Source organism: Aethina tumida, chromosome 3 (genome assembly GCF_024364675.1).
Source record: "Aethina tumida isolate Nest 87 chromosome 3, icAetTumi1.1, whole genome shotgun sequence".
Taxonomy (NCBI): domain Eukaryota; kingdom Metazoa; phylum Arthropoda; class Insecta; order Coleoptera; family Nitidulidae; genus Aethina; species Aethina tumida.
Window position 1 is genome coordinate 21,643,419 of NC_065437.1, and position 13,713 is coordinate 21,657,131.

Sequence of the window (13,713 nt, forward strand, 5' to 3'; positions counted from 1 at the left end):
TATTGGTGTTTCTTAAATTGGTCTAATTCTCTAGAGGCATTCGCAATAGAGGTAGATATCGGCACAAATTCTTCGCATGATCACTATATGGCGAAAATGAAAAATTTCACTGAAGTGTGTGTTAATTCCGACAATTAAAAACTTAGTCAAAAGATGAACGACGAGGAACCCAGAAATTCATCATTTAAGCCAATGTAGGTAGCTTGAATATATTTTCAAGATTGGAATACAGGCACAATTTTCAGGATGAGTGATATACCATTCTTTATGAATTTATACAATGACATGTTTCAGCTTAAATTAGATGTATTCCAAAAATGATTAATATCGCACCAATTCCAGTTGTTTAAAGTTACCACATCAAATTTATACAAGTAAGCCTATTTTAGAATCGATTAAAATCCAATGGTAATGACGGTGTCGGAACGTGACATACGGTTGTTTGTTTTCTAGCTAGGGAGGTTATATGAGTAGTACATTGGAGTACAATGGTTGACAAAAGGTTGGTCCCTTTAAAACTTCAGCTATTGCGACATCTTCACACGAAACAACGAGATTTCTTGCTTTACAAATTTGTATATAAAAGTTCTGCCAGTGTTGTCCATTATTTAAAAATGATTATGCGATATTTCGGCAAAATCTGAACGTTTAAAGGGATGTGTCGCTGCCTTAGAACGATCAAACCCGTTCCTGCCAGGTTTTAACGCCCATGCAAGGACCTGAAGGTGCGGAAGACATTAAGTTGTTCTGCACGTTCAATATTTTTAAATCTAATGTCCAAAGATTGGTCTTACCACGAACAAATGAAACTAAATCTAACACACAGCCTCTATAGTTATGTATAAATATCTGTATTACTCCTTACATTTTCAAGGTCAGTCCGCTTACGGTTTCTTTTTTTTTGTTATTTTTTGTTTTAGAACACGGTTTGAGCGTTATACATACAAATATAAAAACATCTAGAAATTGTCTTTAAAGTGTTCATTGTTAGGAATTTTTTTTGGCGATTTTTAGGGGCGACTAAGGGTGTATGGTTTGCATGATTCACTATAAACATATCGATAAAAAAGTTACATTACCCAATCACGTTCTTATTACCCGGAACCTATTGTGTGGCTTGAATTCTTTGCCTGGATTTATTGTCACAAACATTAATTTGGAATCAGATTATCTCATTTGTGATTTTAAAATGGTTTCGTTCAAATAACGCACTTATTTAAAATTACCATTCGATGTTTGAATCAATTTTGAAGGAAGACTTGTTGCCTAGGCATCCAATCGAAGATGTATTCATTGTGGCGACAGAAGTTACCTTAATACTATAATAAGGTGTCTAATTAAGTACACAAGTTATTAAAGAACATTTTTTTCTGCAAAATCAATTTTTTCATTACATTCCAAACTAGTGTCATCCATGTGAGTTTCAAAGATTGTTGAAGGGAAATGTCCAACATCCAACGAACATTCTAAATCAAGGATGATTTAATAAGAATTAATTAACAAACGGAAACTTTAAAAGCTGTAACAGCTATTCTTTAATGATTTTGATTTTGAATTAAATAAGGACTGATTGTCATTTTATTACGAATCATATTTAGTGTTAAAAGTCCTAGAAAGAAAAGCGTTCGAAAATAAAAAAGTTCAACGTCTGAAAACTGAGGATTTAATTTCGTTAAACTTCTTTCAAGACTGAACTGGGGCAATTTTTCTAAGTGGTTCTATTTAATTTGCCTGTCGGTAATTGTGTATTTCATTTATCTAAATTAACAGCCACATCAATCTGTTCCATGAGGGTGGAGTAGAATCCGTAATTAGGGAAGGTTGTTTATACGTGGCCAGCTCACCGGCCAAAATTCGGCAATTCTACCCCCGCGTCCCTTCTTTGCTAATTGTAAAAGCCCCGGTTCATGGCGGCCCGGTTCCTATTATGCCATTTGCACTGCAAAATTCGCAAGTACGTTCGGCGAAAACTCGCGTTACACAACGCGTAGCACACCGGATTGATAGTCGAGTTTATGTAGCACAAATAATAAAAGAAGTCCCAAAGCTGCGGCGGAATCCTGGCACTAGACGACGTCACAGGCTTGAGCAGCACCAATATGTTGTACGGAGTCCACGTGAAGATGAACGTGAGCAAGATCGCGGACAATGTCTTGGCCGCCTTTTTGTCGGCCTTCTTTTCCTGCGTTTTCTTTTTCTTCTTGCCCTGATTCTTGGTCGCGTTGACTATCAACGGTTTTGGGATGATTTTCGCGTTAAGAGGGATACGGATGTCGGGCATGGCGCTTGGCCTGCGATTCAGATGGTTGCTCGACATTGGTATTACGGTATAATCGCCGTCGTGGGACCTGCAATTTACCGTGATATATCCAACTTTTTTAAGAAGAAGTTAGTTACTAACGAGTTTAATGATTGAGTGAACGTAACAAAAGTTAAAATAAATACATAAAATATAATTTGTATTCACTAAAACGTTGTGACTAATGTTACTATCTGTTAAACATTTGACATTTTAGTGTGAGACCACTCAGCACATGCAAATAAGTTATTTGCAATGCAAAGAAGGGCAATTAGAAGGATGGCGTGTAGAACGAAGGGAAGACACTACGAGGCTCCCATTTATTACAGTCACACCCATAATATTCTTTCCTTTTACTATTTATATTTACAAATAATAACACAATATTTTGAATTAGTATTATAAAATTAGACCCGATAAAAATAATTTGAAATTACCTCGTGGGTCTGGGTGTGTCCTCCGCGATCATCTTGATGGAAGGTCCCTCGTTGCTCTGTGTGCCCTCGTTGCCTTCACCGGGTAACCGGATCACGATCGTGTAGACACTATCATTGGAAACTGACCGGCCGGTTAACCGGTTACTCGTCGGCAGGCTGCGCGAATCCCGTGGCGCGAGACGCGTTGGGGTCATATTGGCCTGAGTCAGTGTGAGATCACGTTGAGTCGAAATTGTTGTATATGGATCCCTAAAATGTCAAAAATCGATCAATATTTCCTTAAAACCCTTAAGAACACGATGAAACTAAATACGATACGAAGCACAACATAAATTCTTAAGTTAAAATATTCCATGTTTCATATCTTTTGACATTAATGCGACGCTTAAGTCATTTAACCAACATAAATTGAAAACCTCCACAAGACGTTAATATTTGATCAGCATAATATGAGTGAAAGAATCTAGCCTGTCACATTGATACCTTACCTGATTACGTTGAGTGAAGTGCATCTGGAAACAGAGCTCTGCAACGGGGTGTCTAGGGACACCGGCGTAATGCATCCCTGGCCCTGTTCGCTGGGACTTTCCTCCTCAGTGTCACTGTCCTCCCGTCCCGAATGCCACCACGCTACACACCATGCTCGTACTTGATAAATGCCCGAGAGCCAACCGCCTCGTCGCTATAATGCAATATTCAAATATATTTTAAAATATATTACAAATACGTGTGGCACATCAATTGTGGTTGGCACATCATAAAATCTTTTAGTCTTAATTAATTTATATATTCAATGCTTAAAACTCACCAGTCATAGCTTACGGAGTATGTTTACTATTGTTTTTTTTTTTAATTTTGGCAAAATGGTTTGTGGTAATATTAAAACCATTTAAAAATTGGTTTCTTTTTAAATAAAGGGAAATTAACAATTTGAGGCGGCTTTAAAATGCAGCTACTGGCTTGTGACATCAATAATTGTATAAAAGGAAACGTTGGTAAATGGGCATTTACAAGAAAAATTGAGTTCATTTCAAAATTTGTCAAATTAAGGTAACAAAAGAGCTTCATATTACATTTATATTTAAAGGCCATGAGACGATAAACGTGCCGATTCGGCCCCAGAAAGAGATTGGGCTCATAATTTCAGGGAATCTTAGTACTAATAAGATACTTCGATAGTGCGAGTTTCAGGTCTTCATCTATAACCGTTTCTGAGTAAATGGAAAAATACTGAAAATTAGGTTTACAAGTTCCGTATCATATCAGTTCAAGAGTAAAATTATTAAAAAACCCGATTTTTGAGCAAAAAAATGGATTTTATTTTTTTAAATATGTCGTACCGTTTTTAAAAATTCCAAAAGCTCATATATTCAGCGGAAATTAGACGAGGAATTCAAAAAAAAAAAAAAATATAGTTTTATAATTGTGTCGTAATCGTAAGATGGTTAAAAATTGAAATTAAGAAAATAAACTCTTTTTTTAAGGTCCTTGTGAACCGATACAGCTTTCATTTTTTTTCAGAAAAGCTACCATCAATTTTTAATGAATAAGTTTGTGTTAATGAATTTAAAATCAAAATTTTTGAATAATAATTCTTTTGTTTTTTAATTTTCGTTCCATCTACTTGTCATAAACAAGACTCCTTCAGACTTCTTGATTTGCTATTGAGACACATTTATTATTAGTTCCATATCTTCAATATACGGAAGCAAATTGTTGTCTAATATATCGGGGTACATAAATTAGTCTAATTTAATTGAACCACCATGTGTCACAGTGTGTGCAACAAATCAAGTTTTTTTGAAGATTTGATATCCAACGAATTGTTATCATGTAACATGTGTCCTCACAGTCCTTGAACTAATTTTTACTTCAATTTCTTCCAGGTTGACTTTAATTTTATTTAACGATGAGATTGAATGTTTTTTGACTTTCAAATTATATAATTATCGATTTTTCTTCTAAATTAGTTACTTACTAAAATTTATTAATAATGTTTATTAGCCGTAAACTTTATTTATCTTTTTTTGTTTCTCCCCATCTTCAGAATGTTGAATTATGTCCAATGATTAAATAATTAAAATAAACAAAAGATCGCTAGTAAATAATCGATTTTGATTCACAGAGAGTAATGAAAATCCATAATGTAAAAATTTGTTATAATTTTGTCCATTGAAAAATAAAAAAATTCAATTTTTAAAAGAGTAAAAATTAGATTGACCAGTTGCATAGTAGCCACAAAAATAATAAAAGAAACAATGAACCTAATAGGTACTGGTATTAAATTCAAGTAGTAACGCACATATTTCTAATACATTTTAATATATTGCTTTAATTATGGCCACCACTGTATGTGCATTTAAAAGAAAAATTCTATATCAAATTTAATTATTCAAAATAATATTTAATTTAATATTCGAAACAGACATTCCTGAAAAATTAATAAAGTACTCTTGATTTGATTATTATTTATTATATTTTTTTACTTTGTTATTGTTTAGTAAAAATTCTAATAAAACCATTTTTTTTTTAATTTTAAGCATCGATAACATTAATATTAGTGTAAAATGATGAATTTGTAAATGTCATGAAACTTAATATTAAAAAGTATTATGAATTTTTTTTAATATATAACTGTAAAAAAATTAATAAATCTCATTATTTTCATGTCAAAATTTGACTTCATCCTTACAGATTAAATTTTTCATTTTTGTCATATTAAACTAAATTTTAATATTTTATGGAACTTGAATTTATGTATAAATTAAATATTTCTCTTTTTATTAAAATAATTTTATAATGTAGTTGTGATATGGACATTTTCAATTTTAAATGACCAAGAAAAAATAAAAGGACAAAATGTCTTTTTAGGTGTAATCTCAGAAGCACATTTTGCTTGTCCCTATCGTTCTTTAGCAATAAAATGAAATGGTTATAAGTATAAACCTGGATATCACACCCTGCAACGTTTTATTATTTATAAAGTGATGTTCAGTGATTGGCGTCTCTTCTAAATATACTGTTGTGCATGATTTAAATATAATATTATAAATATAATAACGGTGACGCAGGATGAGTATGCTTGTGTATTTTAAATTACTTTTCCTTAACGCCATACTTACAAACCATTTAAAAATCATAAAATCGCATGTCATAAAACTCCATTGCTAAAGTACCATAAAGGGACACTAAAGATCTCTTTCCTCATAAATAAAAAAATTGCCTGAGAGCATTCAAAGGAGAGCGATTTAACAGGCAAGAACAGCACACGCTATTTGTTATCGATTCTTGTTCAAATGATTTTTGGTTCTAGATTTTTTTAAGTTCTAAAATATGTGGTTCACTTAATTGTTTTTAGCACCTGTTAAGTTATTGAGAGAAAAAGTAATGCTGAATAAATCCAACTTTTAGTGTTTAAAGTTGATCCGTAGTTTTTTTAGCAAAAGGGTAACTTTATGAACAAAGAATTGGTTAGGGAATAAGCGAGTGGAAACATTTTGAATGACATTCATTCTAGTTAGTTATGTAACGTTTAATATTTGACTACTCCAATACAATTTTATTCCAACGGCAAAATTGTAAGAAATTTATAAGACACCTTTTAGAGAATAAAGAGTATCCCGGAAGACCGGAAACGATAAAATAATGTCAAGTGAAAATGCTTTAACGCAATTTAAGGATTAACCGTCTGTTTGCTCCTAGAGACAATATAGTAATGGTTGTTGGGGACCCGTTTTATTGGATTTATACATGAGCGTCAATTCAAATTTTCACTTCTTTCTCCCATAAACATGCATTTATTTCGTCTTGGATTGAATTTATGTCGCGTTACGACACGCCAATCAAATTATTTTGAAAAATGCGTGGAAGTAAATTTATTTCGTACGATTAACGTAAAACCATCAGATAAGAGATCAGCCACTAACCCAATACTTGTCAACGTTGATAAATACGTGAACAAAGTAAAAACAATACTTACAGGTCTTCTTCTCCGATGGTGGTCCACTGTAATCGAAGTGTGCATGTAAACAGAGTCGGTGTCCGCCCCTGTGGACGACTCAGATCGTGGTCTGTGCCAATCTTCCAGATCCACCGTCGAACAAGCGTTGTTCGCTTCGTCACTGCACACGAATACACTGTACCGCCACGTAATAAAAAAACCCCAAATGATCTGATTAGTATGTGTTTCATGTATTAATATAGACTACACCGAACATCTAGGGGAAACAACAATTGGTCATAGATAAGATGTGCACGGTGCCTATTTTACAATTATGTTGACTCAATTAATCAATATTTTCAAACGTGTATAAATAACCTAAAGATTGTTACATTATTTGTATATAATTGTAAAATAGACAAGCCTCACATAGAACATCAGCAGAAATTCCTAACAATACAACATTTACTTACAACAAGTCAAAACCTGAAGCATATTGGTGGGATTTAAATCTCACTCTAAGTCTTTTTTATAAAATATGAATATTATATTCCAAGTGTGAAGGTTTTCAAATGTGTTAAAAGGGATTGATTGTGATACTATACTATTCTTAGACCCTTCCCGAAGGTCCAAGCTGCATTTAACCTCATATAAAATAATTTGCATACATATTACTTCCTCACTATGGCACACTTGGAAGTCAATCACGTGCTTAAACTCCACTGCACTATTTATGTTTCATAAAGAACTTAATAGAAAAAGTTTAATCACAAATTGAAACTTAATTAATTGCAAACATTCTTTATGAAGGGAATTTCTTCATGAATTGGTCATAAATAAAATTAATATCCATATATTTTGCCTTTTCTTGATGCTTAATGCTTAATGGACTCAAATTTATTAGAAATATTTGTGTATAGATAAATTAACAATCACGAATCCTTTGTTTCAAGGAACAACTGTAATGGGGAAATCATTTAATTGTCTATTGACGTAATAGTATTCAGTTTGAGTTGCTTTCAAAGCTATGATTGTTGTGACATATCTGCGTTAGCAGTTTCAATATTGGGCAATTGAGTTAATCGAGCATGTTTTCCCGAATATCAAAGAGGGATTTCCTATTCTTTATTATTATACATTTAAATACATTATTTATAAATATAATAAATATTTTTATATATTAAAATTGAGTGATTAATTAATTAGTCAGAAATACTATAGTTTATTCACTTAAGGTACGAAGAGAAGTAAACTATATCCCAATAAGAAACCGTCTCGTTGTTTGTCGTTTATTTACTCCACACCTAATTTGAATGGAGTATACTTGTCATATGAGAATTTATTGTTTTTAAACAAAAAGGTTAATTCAATTTTTAATTTTATTTGCTTTAATTTATTATTAAGTTTGACTAAGGCACGACATTTATAAAATGATTAAATTGATTTACTCAAATTATTTGTCCAGTGATTACGTTTTGAGTGCTTTTTTACTTAAACTATATGCGATTTAAAGCTATTTTCTACAGTATAAACCAACTAAAACATGAAGAAAAAAAACACTTTAATATTTTCAAATTAAATTATTACATACATATTAAAGAAGTCTCTATAAAAAATTAAATATATGAAAGAAAATTGGGAAGACAACAATACATCTAAGTGCAATATACACCTAAAGAAAGTGATGGACATAAAACGTTATACATAAAATGCTCAAAAAATACATTTATAGGTGAAACATTTTAATGAAATTTATTATGAATGAAATGACAAATATGTCAGTTTCCTTATCTGAGAAATTTTTAAGCAATATTTTGATTTAGAACATTATATGTATAGAGACCGACAAATACAACCATAAATTGTAACAACAAGATCCGGTACTCGTCAAAAACACTAACATCTTCACAGATATGTTGCTTACCTGGAATTACTTCTTTTACTACTATCTTTTTTGCCCGCTTGCAAGTTGGGCAAATCTTTTTTCCTTTTCTCAGTCTCCCTCCATATCCGCCAATAAAGAATACACATAACTGTAACAGGAACGTAAAAGGCCGCAATGGCTGTTATGAATGTGATGTAGTGATTCGTTTCGATGAATTGAATATAACATTCGTTATCAGGTACTGTTCTCTCTCCTTCTATGTACGGCCAGCTGTAGATCCACGGCGGCCACAGTAACAAACTAATTCCCCAGGCACAACTGAAACAAATTTATCCTATAAGGTAATTGTTTATTGTACTAATCAAATGTTTTTTTAACGTCTGTAGTTTGATAAGGTTCGATTTCTTCCATTCCCGATTATAATTAAACATTCTTGTTTTTAGCTTATCGAAATTAAAAACACAGAAAGAAGAAAAACAATTCAAGTGGATCTAAAACAACATTTAGGAAAAATTTCAACCTTTATGTGTTAATCTTCGGTTCACAGTTGATCATTTTGAATTGCAAATATACTTTCTCTCATCATTTACTCATAAAATCTCTCTGTAAAATGGATATCATGTTACAAAAATACTTCAAATAATTTCAAATTTCAATTTACGAAAACATTTCAATTTTTATTCAGTATCGATTTCAATGCGAGCATCGCTCCGTTTCCATTGTGCGAGTGTGAATCCCCATTCACTTACGGTTGAACTGTAACTTAACAATATTGTAGCTGCATTGAATTTAAAATTGCTATTTAAAATTCTCTTCATTCAGTACATTATTTTTTTTTTCAGTGGGGGATAAACTACTGATTTTTATGACATGTCTCGGTATCTGAACGGAAAGGCAAATAAGAATATGGAATGTTTCTGTCGTCTGAAAGAGATATTTTCTGAACGAACGGACGAACGAAATCGGTAGAAAATTCAGAACTGCTCGTTCGGATGAATTAAATTATTATGTAGTTCGAATAAATCTTTGTACATAATTTATAGCACAACTGTGCATATTTATAATCCGTCATAATAAAATTGAATGCGCAAAATTAATGATACAGTTTTATTGAAAATCGATTTAACGTTTAATATTCGGGTTTTGCATTTGAAACAAATTTAAACCCACTTTATTATACGTTTAGTTGGTACAAGTATAACTGGGTAACTTTTTTATGCCCGTTTTTATTATTCAATAAAATTGATTTGAAGGCACATCTTCTGATATTAAAAGTATCGGCCCGTCACAAAAGAACGTGGAGTTTCAATAACACAGTTTTTACAACCGTCATTGACTGAAAAATATAGGTAAGAGGTGTTTTTCAGTCAATGTCACAGTCGAAACCACAGAATTCTTGTTAAAAGGATTTTTTCTGCCATTCACGCAGTTTGTTTATTTCATGTAATACATTATAAAACAATGTATTTGTTTTAATACAATATTGCTTTGATTCACTGAAAATGGCAAATCCAATTTATTGTTGCCACAAAATTATCAATATTATAAAATGGATGAGTTAGTGATAAACGAAAATTAACGATTATTAATTTGATCCTATTTAATACAAAACCGATTCGTATTGTTAATTCATAATAATAAACAAGCAATAATATTATGATAATTTGTATGCCAAATTATTATATTTGCATGTAATTAATTTTCAAATTTGACTGTAGTTGTAGTTTGCATTAATAATAACAATGTTTAAATCAAACCCTTTCAATCAATACTGTGTTAAAGTTACGTAACATGTGTATCTTAAGAGTAGAACAATGGTTGGTATATTTGATAGAATGTTCTCCAATCAGTTTGTGGTTTATTCTCGAGTGCATATCGTTGTTAGTTACTCAACGAAAACTGGAATTGGCTGCTCAATTAACTGGCAGGTTCTGGCAATTCAGATCGATTATTTTTAACGAAATTATTTCATAAATAATTGGGGCTTTGTCAAAATTAATTTAGTCATTTATTGGATTTCTGATTTTAGTAACGGATATTAAAGATAATTAAATTTTATAAAATTAAATTGTTCCAATAAAAAAATAATTTTATACATGCAGTAGTGGCCATAATCATAGCAACTTATTAAAATATATTAAAAATATGAACTGCCCTACTTGAATTGGATACCTATAATGTTTATTGTTTTCTCGGTTATTGTTGCTTATTATAATTATTTAATCATTAGTCGATGTGAATCTATAAGAAAAATTATAATTTAGCGTCACCCGGATCGGGAAAAACAAAAAAAGATGGCCAAGAGTTTATGGCTAAATAAGTCAATCGGTTCTCGTATTATTAATAAAAAATTAAAGTGGAGGGCCAAGAAACATTTTTCTGGATACGAAAAATTTGAAAGAATATTCGAATGTCAAAAAACAACCTAACCTTATCGTAAACTCAAATTAAACCAATCTAGAGGAAATGGGACTGAAAATTAGTACAAAGACTATGAGTACATGGTTAGTGGTTGTTAGTTTGACTTCAGACTTACAAAAAAATACCTGATTTCTTCTAAAAATTTCCATTTCAATTTTGATTTGCTCAGGATCACATTCACTGAACCACAGAACAGTGGGAACGAGTACAGCTTAGTGATAATCTAAATTTAATATATAAAAAATGATGGTTCTGCTTATATTAAACATCCTACAAGAACAAAACTACACAAAACGTTTTTTATATCCATAGTGAAACATTCTTCTGGCATTGGCCCCTTAGACTGATTTACGTACAGGCAACAACTATTTACTTCTACATGGTGAAGAAATGATGCACTTAATAAATGTGTTTCAACATAAAAATGTCACACACAAATTCAAAATTATGACGGAGTGTTTAAAAAACCAAAGCGTCGGTGTTTTATCTTACCCGTATGATAAATGATTATTATTTTAACGGTTCACATTGGTTAAAATATTTAACATTTTAAAAAGTTGCTCTTATACTGACAACTACCGTACACGTGTTATTCTGATTCATAAAATATAAGTAGTGACAGGACATCCAAATTATGAATTTACTATCTTGAAACTTGGAGAAGACGCGATATAATTTTGCGGCATAAATATAAAAAAAGGCGGAAAGTTGGTCAGACGAGTGTGCACTGGAAAGCAATATAGGTGTAATTAGTTCCCATCGCACTTCTCTATAAAGTTTGTGTGAAGACCGCAAACTATCTAGTACAGCACTTACGCAATCATGAAAGCAGCCTTGTTGGTGGTCCTTTTAGCGCGGTAAGTGAGCGGTCTCGTAACTGAAAAGTATCTATCGAAGCTGATGATAAGTAAGTTGAGCACAGAGGCGTTGCTGGCCAGGTAGTCGAGAGCCAGCCAAGTGTCGCAGATGAGGGGCCCAAGAGGCCAGTAACCGAGGAGCGTTGATACGGTGAAGAGGGGCATCGAAATAAGTCCTATTGCGAAATCGGCAACGGCGAGGGAAAACAGGAAGTAGTTGCTTATTGTTTGGAGTTGTTTGTCTATTTTGAAGGATATCATTACCATAATGTTCCCCACTACGGTAATGACTGATAAAATTGCCGCTGTAACAAAAGAAGATTAATTAATTTCGCGCCAATCTCGACAATTATTACGGTCAATTATGGGTGATTAAACACTTGAGTAACTTTTTATCTTTTAATTTTTAACACCTCGTAATAATTGCTAGATATTTGATCTTCTGGCATTATTTTCAACATTTTATTTCATTTATTTGAGTGTTACAAGAAGATAAATTATAAACAGAAACAAAATAGCAATAAATTCTTTCAATAACCAAGAAAAACTTGACAAGGAACGATCGACGCCATTTGGACTTCTTCGTAATTTAGAGCCAACATTAGTTCATCTAACTTTTCCTTCATTTTAACTGAACTTCCAACTAACAATAAATATACGTTCAGCTGTCTTGAAATAATTATCTTCTAACTAGAAATAAATAAATGAACCTACATAGGTAGTGCTAGTGAGAGCTTTCTTAGTTTAAGTTGTAGTACTTTCATATTGGAATTAACTTTGGTTTTACTTAGAATCTATTCATTATTAAATTTCACAGAATTTAACTAAGTAAAAGGCCACAATCAAGTACAGACTTGCAATGAGTCTTTGAGTGGAGCTAATTTATAACAAGAAAAAAATAGGATTGACCTTTACGTTAATTAGACATTGATGAATTTTAGACAGTTTTATAATTTAAATGTCCGTTAATTTTCCTTCAATCGTTTGCACTTACCTACTGTTCCGATTAGAACAACTTGGGTGAGAGAATAAGTAGCCTCGTGCGGAGCATTGATAACGACAGACGCGTTCTCCGTCGGCGACGAGTTCATGTTGTCACGAGGACCTGCAGGCGCGGCGCCGCATGTTGCTCCTCCCTTCTCTCTGAAACAATTAAAACCAATTATTTTTCTTCCATAAGAATGCATTTTAATCGTATAAATCGTAACATCATTTTGATAAAGCACTGAATGCGTTAAACCATTAGAATACACATCTCAGTCTATTCAGTTTAAAAAACTGTTCTACTTCACGTCAAATAATCAAATTAATTGACGATATTTTTTTAATGAAGTTCGTGCGTAATTGTAAATTAAACAATTCGAGACTGAACTCAAGGGCTCCGTCGTCGTTATTACGAATAGGCTGCAGTAATTAAAGTTGATCGTTGTATGTTCTATAATTATGTCATCGTGCAATTTCGTGAAATGTGAATAATTAAATCTTAATCTCTCAATTCGCTCAGCGTCCGCCGGTTCATTTTCCCTTAGGTTCTAATACACGCCTAATATATACTCTTGCTACAGTTGAGAAGAAAACGTATCACAAGAAGTTAAATCACGAAGTACTAATATTAAATATTCTTCGTACAGTTCCAAATTTAATTCTATTTATAATCCACATATTTGTAAAATATCGTAATTAATTTGCGGATTATCCCCTTCATAACAGCTCGGTGTAACAATTTTGAAGAAAACCTAACTGTTGAACGGCTCTTGGCGAGGGGAGCGCTTCATTAAGTCTTGACGGATGAATAGATCCAGTAAATTTTAAATGAGCAGTAGTAGAGCAGCTTTTTCCGACAATTATTTTAAGTAGCGCAGTCGACTGTTGCA

General features: G+C 32.2%; 1 protein-coding gene across 2 annotated transcripts; it reads right to left on the minus strand.

The window, feature by feature from the left end:
* Positions 1-890: 890 nt before the first annotated feature.
* Positions 891-12,953, minus strand: LOC109596541 (muscarinic acetylcholine receptor DM1). 2 transcript variants are annotated; one of them, XM_020012110.2, is made up of 7 exons: positions 12,834-12,953; positions 11,799-12,144; positions 8,601-8,879; positions 6,716-6,857; positions 3,225-3,418; positions 2,737-2,985; positions 891-2,348 (listed from the first exon to the last, which is right to left on the minus strand). In XM_020012110.2, the coding sequence occupies exons 1-7, from the start codon at positions 12,928-12,930 to the stop codon at positions 1,886-1,888; spliced, it is 1,770 nt and encodes a 589-aa protein (XP_019867669.1). In that variant the 5' UTR covers positions 12,931-12,953; the 3' UTR covers positions 891-1,885. The 2 variants fall into 2 exon arrangements, with proteins under 2 accessions (XP_019867669.1, XP_019867668.1); XM_020012109.2 differs by having other exon boundaries at positions 6,716-6,872.
* Between the last annotated feature and the right edge of the window lie 760 nt (positions 12,954-13,713).